The 14048-nt window shown below is 39.6% G+C and overlaps 1 protein-coding gene across 1 annotated transcript in view; it reads right to left on the reverse strand.

Moving 5' to 3' along the window:
- Window positions 1-3311: 3311 nt before the first annotated feature.
- The window catches only part of LOC122803835 (transmembrane protein 62-like), a 32928-nt gene continuing 22191 nt past the window's right edge, over window positions 3312-14048 (reverse strand). Inside the window, exons 2-3 of the mRNA XM_044073519.1 lie at window positions 3726-3837; window positions 3312-3457 (exon numbers count right to left, since the gene is read on the reverse strand). Of these exons, the coding sequence (XP_043929454.1) occupies window positions 3312-3457; window positions 3726-3837 (258 nt within the window). The remainder of the gene's footprint in view (window positions 3458-3725; window positions 3838-14048) is intronic.

Here is a 14048-nt window from a genome sequence, read left to right on the forward strand (position 1 = left end):
TGCTTTAGAGTCCCCTGCAAGTTTAACAAAAAGTCCAAGCAAGTCCAATATTTCCAGATTATTTTGTTCTATTCCCATTCATCTACATTTCCCAAACCATCTCTACTTCATCTCCAGTGCATTCTCGATTCTTCTACTCAACTTCTGTGCTTTTTTCTCTCTCCATCATCTTCCACTGAAACACTGGGAAAGGTTTAACTGGCAGTCTCTCTGTGGTCTTTATTACCAGAAGAACAAGAAGCAGAATCTCATTCTGTTATATAGCTAACTTTTTATTGGACAAACTTTTGTATTTCTTCCTTAGCATGTACTTCATCAAAAAATGTTTTTGTTCCACCAGGGAAAATATTTTGAGGATAGTTGGATACAGCAGTTTGAATCTCATGATTGCTTCTTGGCATCCCCTATATAATGGAATAAATGCATTCCTCTTCTGCCTGGTGTGCAATGAGCAGTCATTCTCCACAAACACTCTGCAGTCTCCCACTTTTAGTATTTTGACCTTCTGCCAAGGTTTTGTCAGAATTAACTCCTTCTCCTGTTAAGATTGTATCTTTACTATTAAAGGTCTAGGCTGTTTTCTCGTAACTAGATTTGGTGCATACAGATGATGTGACCTTTCAATTAACAATTCTTGTTGTGGAATACCAATACAATTGCTTATTTGTACTTTTGTAAAATTAATACAGTCTGTTCCTTCCATCTTCTCTGGTACAGCAGAAAAGCTAAGGTTTTCCCTATGTGCTCCTCTAATTCTATTATTTTTTTGAAACATCTCTTCTTGTGCAGTCTCGTATTCTGCCACCCTTTTCTTCATTTCAACATCTGAGTGTTTGCAGTTCTGTCATCTTATCTGAATATCTGTTCAAAGCTTCTTCCATTTTTTTCAGCTTGTTATTGTTTGTGTTGATATACTCCATCAGGGTTTTGTTTATTTTATCCAGGTCTGTGTGCAGCTGTTTTATACTTTCTTCCAGGTTACTGGAAGTCAAGTCTGGAACTTGCACTGCTTCTTTCTGAACAAGTGCAGTATTTTTCCCAGTCTGTGTTTTTTCCTCAGTGTTTGTAGTTGATTTTCCTCCAGGTCCTTTATATTTCTTTTTTCCTGGCATCTAGGCAGTGCACTTACTAGCCAGTTACTGAAATTTACCCAGAAATCTAGGTCCACCGGCTTTCTACACTAAGTTTCTGTTTTCATATTGGGAGAGATAGAATTAAGCTATTACTCAATGTGCAGCTATCTTGGAAGTCCTCTGACTTTTTTATTTTCCTCCATATTTTAAAAAGTTGAGTGTCTAAAGCTGTCAAATGTCCAACCATGGTAGTTTGTTAAATGCTTGAAAATGCTCCCAAGTTTTGAAAACTCTGAATAGCCTACGAGCAATGCACATACTTATTTATTATTTAATTTATTTATTTATTTAACATTTGTTTATCAGGAAAGTCAGACTAGACACAGGTCCTTTTTCAGCAGAGGCCCAGGGAGAAAAGCTCTATGAGTAACAGTAAATTTTCATGCACACATTACAATAATCAATAAACTATAAAGTAAACAAAATGTAGTATACATAAGTACACACAATTTTGTTACACCTTGACAACAAAACCTAGGCTTTGAACATAGTTAGTACTATTTGTAGGTATGGCTTATGTCAAGCTATAAGGTTGACACACATCGATAGAAATAAAGGATTAAACACCAGGGGAGAAGTTGGATACGTTTTGGTTATACTGTGATGTATCAGAGCACTCATGAGGGATTAGAACAGGAACATAGCCACTTATTTTTTAGATAAGCTTAAAGTGATGGCTTAAAGTGGTTAGCGGATGACATTGAGAGAATGGAGTTAAAAAGGGAGTTCCATACAGATATACAGTTGGAAAATAAAGATTCTCCTACGGTGTTGTTGGCCATGGAGATGGTGAGAAAGTTGTTGTTAGAGCGAAGTGGTCTGCTGGAACTGTAAGGAATGATGAGATTTTGTAGTGCAGGGATTCTAGTTGGTTGTGTTACAATTTTGTCAGTTAGAGAGAGTTTGTTGTAAGGAATAATGTTGGGAAGCTCAAGCCAGTCTAGTATCCTTAAAGCTGTACAATGATGTGTTATAAATGGGCAGTCAGATGCAATCTTAGCAATTTTATTATAATATGCTTCTAGCTTAGATAAGTCTTTTCCTTAGATTACTTAAAATTGGAGAGGCATATAGTAGAGTGGAGAGCAGATGGGTTTGTGCTAATGTAATTTTGGCCATTGTGGTCAGGAACCTTTTGTGCCTATATAGACTTCCAAGTTTCTTATGGACATTTTTTTATAGTTAGGGAGAAATGCGAGTCAAATTTTAGGGTACTGTCCATTTCCACTCCAAGAAGCTTTATATGGGTTGTTGGGGAGATCACAGTATTGTCTCTGGCTATTATATTAAATGTTGGGCATGAGATAGATGTCTTGTTAGGTTGGAAGAGTAATAATTTAGTTTTGTTTGGATTTAGGATTAGATGGGCATTGGCTAACCATGTTTCAACAGAAATAAAAGATTCCTGTGTTTGAGAATGAAGAGTTGATAGAAAAGTAGCAGCACAGATAAGTATACATTTAACATTCCCCCCAACAAAGTTGATGAATAAATGTGTGTGGGACCATGACCTCAAAACTGTAAACTAGCAAAAAGTCAGAAATGTTCAACTTTCTCTTCAGAAATGTTTATAGTCTACTATAGAACAACAATGATTTAATGATTTTACCACAGATGGAGATGCCTCACTATGCCTCACAATGGTATTAGCAACAGAAGGATGCTAATATTACAGGAGGAAATAGGCTGGTTATGAAAGAAAACCCATTACTGTAAAAAATAGGCTGGTTATGAAGGAAAGGACATTACTTGGAAAAAACAGGATGGTTATGAGCAAAAGCCCACATAGCACACAGGGCTGCAAGAGAAGAGTTCTCGAAGAAAGATCAGTTACTATGGTTAGATTAATTGACCTACACTTCTTTCACTACCAACAAATGACAAGCCACAAGATCTACAATCCAGGATGTTACGATGGAAGATTTTGAAATGCACAAAAATGACTAAAGATAAAAATATAAATAAAATATACCAGACCTAGAAAGATCTACATGGAGGTAAAGTTTCAAACAGCTTACATAACACAGGCAGGAATGTGAACATTTAATACTTAAAAAACAGCATCTGTCTACGTGAACATTTTGCTTTATACACTGATTCAGTTAAAGATACAACGCAAGAGAAAAGCTGAAAAAATATATATACAAATAAGTTTATCTTTATATGTGATCCAGTGCATCATTTACCATGGTTTCCTCTAATGTCAATCCACTTTGTTTTCTCCAGTACCCTCGATCGTTTAAGGATTCCCTGATAAGTCTGCCATTCCACTTCATATTGCCGAGATCCAACTTTGTTCCTTGTTTTAGCATCTGTTAGGTCTCCTACAAGGACAAACACATCAAAAGTGGCAGCTGGCTTCATGAAACAATGGCAGTCTATATAACAGACTGCTATTTTGTGAGTCTGTGTGTGTTTCTATGTATGAATAATAAAAAAAAAAACATTTTTGTAATGCTATACCATCAGATTCTTCATACAACTCATACAGTCTGCTCGCACACAAGTACAAGCCAAAATCTGACAAGTTCAGGTACCCCAGGAAAATAAGACCATCATTTAACTTTATCTAAGCATTCTTAAATTACCTACCAGTTACAAGAACCAGGTCAGGTTTAATGACACTGATTGTTTCAGAGCAAAATTTCTCAAAGTCAGGTGCTCTTGTGGGATCAAGAAAGCGGCTTATGTGAAGGTCAGACACCTGTGACCAAAAAAAAAAAAAAAACATTATGCCCAGGTAGATTCGATTTCATAGTTTCACATAAGTACCTCCCCTACTACCTGCTGGATTTTTAATAAAACAATACACGTGAATGTTACTGCCAATGACACCATGAGAAGAGTTTTAATATTCTGAAGTAATTTTTCTGGCTTAATCTTTTACTGGTAAATTACACTTATGGTCTTTAATGTCTATTGCCACAGCTTTGTTTGTTTTTCTGATCTTAATTTGTATTTTGTATAAAAGCTGTTGTACATGCATAATAAGTGAGTCCACACAATGGCCAAGTTTAATTCTGTACAAATATACAGACATGTGCCTGGGTTTCTTTCAAGATGCAATTAATAGTGGGGCTGTTATAATTAGCCATCATCTGCAGAGTATTTCACATGTAACAAAATGCACTACATATGATGTACTACTAAATATGTGATTTACATCATTAAAAATTAAGCTCAGTGGCTATATTAATGATGACAGTATGTGCATTACACACAAATGTATCAAAGACAGTGAAGTAGTACTCAGTGCAAGACTGAATAACATGAATGCTTTACAACTTTTTACTTATTTTAATTTTTTTATTTATAAAATTTGTTAATTATAGTAGAACACTGATCCATGCAGATCACTTTCATGTGCAGCCCTCTAGAATCAAATTCTAAAACAGTACTAACGGTCCTGAAACAACTGTTATAGAAAGCAACAAATGTAAAAGACAATCCAGCTACAACGCTGAAGCATTACATAGAGAAGAAACTACAAATCACATAATACTGGAAACACTGTACAACCTTCTCCCCTGATGATGAATCTTACAGCATCAATCCCAAACTACGGCCTCAGAGGTCATACCTCACTGAGGCCTTAACTTCAAACTCCTGCTACTGAGCAACAACAGCAGTGATGACAGTACTTGTATCTCTCTCCCTCTCCCCCACCCTCTCTCTCTTACCTGTTTATGCACCATGTAGTACATTGGGCAAAGAGCACCTTTCAGCACTTGTTGTTCTGTAGCAGTTATGTGTTTTACTGGCTCAGGTTGCTAGCCCAAGGCCCAACCCTCCTTGGAGGATGCACCACACAAATTTGCATGCACACACACACACACCTAGGGCCAATTTAGAGTGTCCAATCTACTTAATGCATGTCTTTGGAATGTGGGAGGAATCTGGATCACCTGGCAGAAACCAATGCAAATGCAGGGAGAACTTGCAGACTCCTCAGAGAAGGCACCCAGCCAAGAATCGAACAGGAGAACCTCTTGCTGTGATGACAATGCTAACCACTACATCACTTCATCACCCAGTACTTGTATCTAGGCTATGGCAATCCTTGCCACAAACCACTACTTGCATCACTAATTACACCACTTTCAGACCTGAATTTAAGCAGTATCTACCAAATTATTATTATAGCTGTAATTTCAATAATACAAGTCATATAACTTAACCACCAAAACCTCGGAAGAAACAAGACCCTCACCACTCACCTACCACCTTATGGGTATAGCTACTGAACACATATAGAAAGCCTTGTATGCATATGAAATATTTGCTACATTCTCCTCTTCCTCTGTCAATGTCATAGTTAAATTTTTGGTAGCCTTTATCTTTGCTCTGACAGCATCGTTATTTAACTCTATTTATATTACCCTAGCAATACTAATTTCTCTATCTCCTTACCATCTCACTGTCCACCTTTACTTTTCTTTGACCATTTCAACCTTCCTCTTTCTACTTTATAAAATGTATAGAACCACTCAATGACACTTTGAACTATGATTCTCTACTACTTAGGGTTGTACATATCCCCATCTTATAACTATATTGACACTACGACAATCTTATTATCTGTAAATCCCCCTGCTATAAATCTGTCTTACATCTGTAAATATATATATATATATATATATATATATATATATATATATATATATGGGTCTAAGACACATGCTCGACTAGCATATGTCCGAATCACAAAACATCGAACACGCATACACGAAAGCGCTTAACATCGAAAAGCGCTTTCATGTATGTGTAGTTCAAAAAAAAAATCTACGTTTCTGCAGGGGGGCTTTGCCCCCCTGCACCCCCACCCCCCTACTTTACTATTCTCACTCCGAGATCACACTACAGTGGGGAAAAGGGAATTTTCCCTTACCCGCACTGTAGCCCGATCTATGAAACAGGCACACATACACAGAAGCGCTTGTCGATGTTAAGCACTTTCATGCATGTTTGTTCGATGTTTTGTGATTCGGACATATGCTAGTCAAGCATGTGTCCGGATCCCATATACATACACATATATATATATATATATATATACACACACACACACACACACACACACACACATATACATACATATATATATATGGAAAGTTGTAAAATTACTATTTGATCCGTTATTATTGTTAATTTTCTGCAAAACCATTCCATTATATGTACAGAAATATTTGTAATATTACTATTACTGCGGTGGTGGTGCTGCGGTAGTGTTGTCGCCTCACAGTAAGACGTTGTCCTGTTCGATTCTCAGCTAGAGCGTCTTCTGTGTGGAGACATGCGTGAATGGGCATACCTTCTTTGAAGGTTGTGCGTCAGGGCCGGCAACTCCGTAAAAATTTACTGCCAATCATTAGCAGACCGGAGTTCTGCTGTGGCGACCCCTAACCGGGAAAAGCCGAAAGACACAACAACTATTACCTATATGTTTCTTATTTTGTAACAGGACATGAGCCTGTAATTGGTCTCCTCTGATAAATGTTCTACCCTGGTCAACAAAATGTAAATACAATAAAATACACAAGACTAAATTTAAAATTATTTAAACTACATACTGAAGGCAGGAAAAATCAGAAGAATGCGAAGATACATCATCATTACAGACATAGTTTATAGTACATCTTATGTTGTTTATATTATATCTTACACTGTTGTTACTACAAAAATCAGCAGCATTGGAATGTTGTACTGTTTAAGTACATGACATGGAGTGCTGTTTGTCTCTCATACTTGTATGAATCAGTATGCATGTATGTAATTATTTGTATCAGATTACCAGGTCATTGCACTAATTGATACAGACCAATTTCAGGCTCAGCCTGGTGAAATACAAACCATTTCACAAACAAAAAAAAGCAGATATTTGCACTATAATAGAGTAGTTCAGATTAGTTATACAGAAAAACTTTATATGTACGTTATAATTAACAAGCAAAGTATAATGTAAAATAGTTACACTAGTCTCTAAAGTAGGTCAAACTTCACTAATTGTGTAACAGAAGGGAAATTAGGGATAGTGTGTTAGGTGATATATCTTGTGTTGAAGTAGGAGCATTTTGGCTTGGAAAAGGAGGTGCCTTTTGAGCTGTATTCTGAATTTGAAGTAAGTTCTGATTATCTTTAGGTTAATTGGGAGAGTTTTCCAAAAAGTAGATGCACGAGAGGAGAATGCATGTGCAGTGCTGTGGAATTTGATTCCAGCAGTAATGACAGCTGGTGTGGTTTGTGATTAGTGTCTTTGGTTGCAGGACTTTTTTTTCATGAAATTTAGCAGCAAGAGGAGTAAATCTCTGGCATTGAAGTAGTTTGCAGAGTTGGATAATAACAGTGGGTTAGATCTTTGTTTAATGGGTAGCTATTTTGCTTTTTTAGGGTGATAGTGATGCTTACAGCAGGGTGAGTTTGTAATGAATCAGCAGATGCTGATGGAGATTGCCTGTAGTGTGGTGGTGTTTTTCTTGGAGATGGCTGTAAAAATGAGTAGTCCATATTCTAGCTGAGACAGGAGAACTATTTTGATGAAAGTTGCTCTGGCTGGTTAAGATAGACAAGGGGGATCTTTCTGGGCCAAAAAACTAAGGAGTGAATTTTTGCTCTCACTCTGTCTACATGGAAATGAAAATTTAGAGACTGATCAAGCCATTATTCTAGTTATTTAAAGGTGGGTGTTGTCTCTATGGTATGGTTATGTGGGTCAAAGATAGTTACAGAGTTAGGTGCTTGGTGAATTTTCTGTGGAGTACCAAAAAGCAGTTTTGGTCCTGTAGAAGTCCATTATGATTTATGAACCACTGATGGAGCTTATGTACATCTGACTGGAGCTGGGATTGAATGGTGGTGCGATAGAGACTTGATCGGTAAATGATCACGTTGCCTGTGCAGACTGTGCAGAGAATGAGTGGGATAACTAAGTTTGTAACTGTATATGGAAGACAGGAGGGACTAAGAATGGATCCTTGTGGTGCACTTTGATTGGGAGGAGCCTATTTAACTTACAAGTGTCAGTCAGTGAGGAAGATTTTAAACCAGCAAGTGTTACCTGGGCTGATATCAATTTTAGTTTGTTTAAGAAAAGGACTGTGGTCAATGAGGTCAAATGCCTTTGTGAGATCTATAAACAGGACACCTATATTGATGCCTTTATCAGTGTTTTGCAAGATATCTTTGGTTAGGGACCAAAGTACACTTCATACGGGCCAGAATACATGCTATTTGAAAGACAGCAGGTGGTACTGCTGGATATAGTGAGAGAGATGTGTAGGACTATTTCTAAAAGTTTGCCCAAAGTTGGGAGGACGGATAATGGACAGGAATAAGAGGTATCTCTTGGGTTGGTTTGCTTTGGGAGGGGGTTAATTAGAGCAGTTTTCCAAATCTGTGGCATGATATTTTGTGAGAGACACTCACACTCTCTCCATAGATATACACACACACACATATATATATATATATATATATATATATATATATATATATATATAGGTTCATAGGTAGGTACTAGGCTATTGGCCCAAGGGCCTTTGTAAGCTTAGCCAGCAAGGTGCCATAGCTTACGCCACCCAAGAAAGTTATTTTCCTGTGCCACTGTCGAGCAGAGACACAGAAGTGATCCCCGGGATGTACTTCCTATTTCTCATCCACTCATCAAGATTTTTCTTAAAGAGTGCTAATGAAGAACTTTGCTTGACATAGATGGGTAACTTGTTCCAGAGTAGTGGAAGTCTCTAGGACAGGAATCTATCCCTCCAGAGTGTCTTGTTTATTGTGGTGACAAGGTTTAGGTCCCTAGAGCGTGTAGCTCGGAGGGATTGGGATTTCTTTAGGTGTAGCATGTCCAACAGCTCTGAGTTTGACATAGCTTTATATGTTAGGCAGAAATCACCTCAGAGTAGGCGATATGCTACGGAGTAAAGCTGGAGTTTTTTGAGGTGGTCAGTGTAGGGCATTTGTTTGAGGCCAGTAATCCTCTTTGTGAGGTACTTCTGTGGCCTTTCCAGCTGCTGCAGATGTCTTGTGAGGTACATTCCAAAAGGGGCATTGTACTCTATAATGGGTCTAATGAGTGACGTGTAGAGGGGAACAATGACCTATTTTTTAATGGATGAGATCCCTTTTATGATGAGGTGTGCCACATAGAAGGACTTCCTGACTACTGTGGTGATGTGACTATCAAAGGAGAGACTACTGTCCACCTGGGTCCCAAGGTCTCTTATCACGCATTCGGTGTTAAGTAGATTGCTGCATATGTGGTACTTCATGGGTACAGAGTTTTTACCAAAGGGGATGACACTGTACTTTTTGGCATTGAGCTTGAGGCCATGGCTCTGACACCAGGCATCTGTCTCAGTGAGGCCCTTCTGTACGATGTCCACATCATGTGGGGACTTGACTATAGCTCCTAGTTTGCAGTCATCTGTGAACTTCGTTAGCCTGTTCTTCAGAGAAGTAGATACCAAACAGGAGAGGTCCCAGGACGGAACCCTGTGGTACTCCACTTGTCACTGCTTTGAGGTCAGATTTGGAGTGTGCAACTTTTACGGTGTGGGTTCTGTCAGTTGGCAACCCATCTTGTGACGTAGGGATTTATACCTAGTTTAGTGAGTTTAGCTATAATTCCAGAATGGGGGATTTTGTCGAAAGCCTTGGCGAGGTCAAGATAGGCTGTGTGAACCACCTTACCCTCATCCACGGCTTTGGTGACTGCCTCAAAGAAGTTGATCATGTTTAGGAGGCATGATCTGCCTTTCACAAGCCCGAACTGGGTGGGATCCAGAGTTTGGAGGTTACCAATGACTTTGTTTATGAGTTCCATGATGATACGTTCCATGGCCTTGCAGACCAGGCTCGTCAGGCTAATAGGTCGATAGTTCCCAGGATGAGTGATGGCTCCCCCTTTGTGCAATGGGATAAGTGTTGCTGTGCGCCATTCAGTGGGCACAAAGCCTGATGCGAGGCTATTACTGAACATGGTGCTTAAGTGGGGAGCCAGTTCGTTCTGAAGTTCGTGTAAAACGCAGCCTGGGATGTTGCCCGGTCCCATGGATGCTGTGTTTTTGGCTTTAGAGAGTGCAGCTTTTACCTGCGTAGTTGTGATTACAGGGACTCTGCATTCTTCCTGTATAGATATGGGCTCTTTAGGGGGTGAGAGGGGGTAAAGTTAGCACTGAACCTATCTGCCAGGATGTTGGCAATATCAGTTGGTTCTGTAATTTTCGTGCCTTTGTGCTGTAACTCAGAGCAGATCTGGGTGTTGCCATCTAGATTCTTGACATAGCTATAGAATGCTTTGTGGCTGTCCTTGGATTTAGTGGCGATTTTGTTTTTGTAGCTAGCTTTGGAGGATCTTATAAGGGATCTCAGCTTCTTACTGAGGCTGACCAGGGAGCTCCTCCACTCATGGGATTTTACTCTCTTTTGCAACAGTTTCTTCCTTCTGTTGTGCAGTTTGTTTATGTCAGGGGACCACCAGATTGGCTTCCTTTTTTTGGAGGATAGCGTCTTGGCTCTGTTTGGGATAGCACGATCCATGCACTCGTGTAAGTGCTTATAGAGTGCATTTGTGTAGGATTCAGCAGTTGTAACTGTATTGTCCATCTGCATGGGTCTCATGAAGTTCACCACTTCTGTCTTAAGAAGCATGAAGTTGGCTTTGGAGAAATTTTTTACTGTGGTTTCCTTAATGGGGGGTGGGGGCAGGATGTGGCTATCAAGGGTGATGAGCTTATGGTTGGATCGGACCAACGAGGAGTTGATTTCAGGTGTGGAACACCGGTCACTCATGTTGGTAACGACTAGTCTAGGATATTGTTGCCCCTGGTGGGGGTGTGAATAAGTTGATGTAGGGCATTGGAGTTTATGAATTCCAGAAAGCGTTGAGCTAAGGAGTTGGTACACGAGTAGTTTTCCCAGTTAATGGTAGGGTAGTTGAAGTTGCCCATTATTAGAGTGTTTGGTTGAACCCTAATATTTTCCAGTACATCAAGAAAAGAGGAATGGGAATTCTGGGGCATGGTGGGGGATCTGTAGCAAGCTACAATTTGAATTGCAGTTTTGCCCAGAGTTAGTTGCACTTGGATAACCTCGGATGCATTATGTTGGGCAACTAGCCTGGAGTTGTGGATATCCTTAATGAATATGGACACACCTCTACCTTTGGTGTTTCGATCCCGGTTACAGGTCGAAAAGTGTGGTACGAGTTATAGCCTGGTAGTGCAGGGGTGCTCTCTGGAGCCTTGAACCAGGTCTCAGTCACTGCACAGATATCGATGTTCTCCATTTTAAGGAGTGCCTCGAGTGAGTGCATTTTGAGATTTAGACTTCTAGCATTGAGTAGCATTACCCTCAATTTTTGCTTGCCTGTTCCTGTTATGGTGGTGAATTTGTTATTTGAACCCTGCCTAAAAAAGTCACTATAGGGGCAGCAAGAGCCTTAGCCAGTATCCGGAATCCCAGGGGCGACAGGTGCAGGCCATCTGTGGCAAAGCATTGTGGTCTGTCGACCATGTCATCCCAAGCAGACAGATACTGGATCCCCTTAGAATGACACCAGAAGCTCAGCCAATTGTTGATGTCAATCATTTTGTCCTTGTACAGCGGTATCATTCTGGGCGATGGCAGAATGCTACTCAGGGCTAGGGTCATACCTGCCTAGGCTACAAGATCGGAGAGCTCTTCCATGTCTCTTTTCATGCAGTCCAGAGAGGTACGTCTCAGGTCATTCATACCAACATGGACAATGGCAGAGTCATATATATATATGTATGTAAGAAAAAGATGCAGGTGACCCCTGCAGCGCTACAGTGGATATAAAAAGTTTACACACCCCTGTTAAAATGCCAGGTTTTGTGATATAAAAAATGAGACCTCAATAAATCATTTCAAAACCTTTCCCACCTTAAATGTGACCTATAACCTGGAATATTCAACTGGAAAACAAATCTGTTAGGGGAAAACGTAAAACATGTACAATACGCTGGTTGCATAAGTGTGCACATCCTTAAACTAATACTTTGTTGAAGCATCTTTTTATTTAATTACAGTATTCAGTCTTTTTGGGTAGGAGTCTATCAGCATGGCACATCTTGACTTGGCAATGTTTGCCCACTCTTTCTTGCAGAAGTGCTCCAAAATCTGTCAGATTGTGAGGGTATCTCTTGTGCACAACCCTCTTCAGGTCACCCCACAGATTTTCTATTGGATTTAGGTCTGGGCTCTGGTTGGGCCATTGCAAAACTTTAATTTTCTTCTGGTGAGGCCATTCTTTTGTTGATTTGGATGTATGCTTGGGGTCATTGTCGTGCTGAAAGGTGAAATTCCTCTTCATCTTCAGCTTTCTAGCAGAAGCCTGAAGGTTTTGGGTCAAAAGTGACTGGTATTTGGAACTGTTCATAATTCTCCCCACCTTGACTAAAAGCCCTAGTTCCAGCTGAAGGAAAGCAACCCCAAAGCATGATACTGCCACCACCATGCTTCACCGTGGGGATGGTGTTCCTTTGGTGATGCAAAGTGTTGTTTTCGTGCCAAAGGTCCCTTTTGGAATTGTGGCCAAAAAGTTCAACCTTGGTCTCATCAGACCATAACACATTTTCCCACATGCTTTTGGGAGATTTGATGTATTGTTTTGCAAATTTTAGCCGGGCCTGGATATTTTTCTGTGTAAGAAAAGGCTTCCGTCTTGCAACCCTACCCCATAGTCCAGACATATGGAGAATACGGGAGATTGTTGTCACATGTAGTACACAACCAGCACTTGCCAGAAATTCCTGTAGCTCCTTCAGTGTTGCTGTAGGTCTCTTGTCAGCCTTCCTGACCAGTTTTCATCTTGTCTTTTCATCAATTTTGGAGGGATGTCCAGTTCTTTGCAATGTCACTGTTGTCCCATACTTTCTCCACTTTTTGATGACTGTCTTCACTGTGTTCCATGATATATCCAATGCTGTGGACATTTTTTTGTACCCTTCTTCGGGCTGACACCTTTCAACAATGAGATCCCTTTGATGCTTTGTAAGCTCTCTGCGAACCATGGCATTTGCTGTAGCAGGCAACTGAGTAAATGTCAGGAAAATCCTACTAGGACAGCTGAACTTTATTTGGGGTTAATCAGTCTCTTTAATTAATGGCAGGTGTTTACCCAAGAAGACCGAATGCTGTAATTGCACTTATGCAATCAGTGTATTGTACATTTTTTTATTTTTTATATTTTTTTCCTTAACAGATTTGTTTGTTTTTCAATTGAATTGTATAGGTTATAGGTCACATTAAAGGTGGGAAAAGTTTTGAAATGATTTATTGTGGTCCCATTTTTATATCACAAAAATTTGTCATTTTAACAGGGGTATATAAACTTTTTACATCCACTGCATATGAACTAGGAGTTTATGTTGTCATATTCAGGAAGGATATTGGTGAGAGTATTTTCAGCAGAGTACAGACTTCTTTGGGATATAAGTGTTTGCAATGGAAGAGGGTGGTGAATGGTGGTGGGGTTAGTAATGTGTGATCTGTAAAACTGTGGACTTTATTTATTTATTTGCCATTTGTTAACTGGGAATGTCTGAATGAGCCAGAGTCCTTTGAGATTGCCAAATTCTTTAAGGAAATATTCTGGAGAATATTTTTCTGTGTCACACTGAATGGTGTTTATAGTGGGGATGTCATGAGACAGGTAAGCTACTTTCCAAAAGTGTTTGGGGAGGGGTGAATATAAGAGAGGATTTGTTTCTTTGACTGGAGAAAGTTTTTATGCTTTCAGATGGACTTCTTGGCCAGGTTACATAAAGCTATAAAGGAGGTTCAATTCTCAGTTGCTGCAGTATGTTTCCATTTCTGCCTGGCTTCATCCCTTAGAATGAGTAGATGCTTCAGTTTAGTGGATAACCATTACATTTTCGTGGATTTATA

Source organism: Protopterus annectens, chromosome 6.part0 (genome assembly GCF_019279795.1).
Source record: "Protopterus annectens isolate FY-2018-M chromosome 6.part0, PAN1.0, whole genome shotgun sequence".
Classification (NCBI taxonomy): Eukaryota; Metazoa; Chordata; order Ceratodontiformes; family Protopteridae; genus Protopterus; species Protopterus annectens.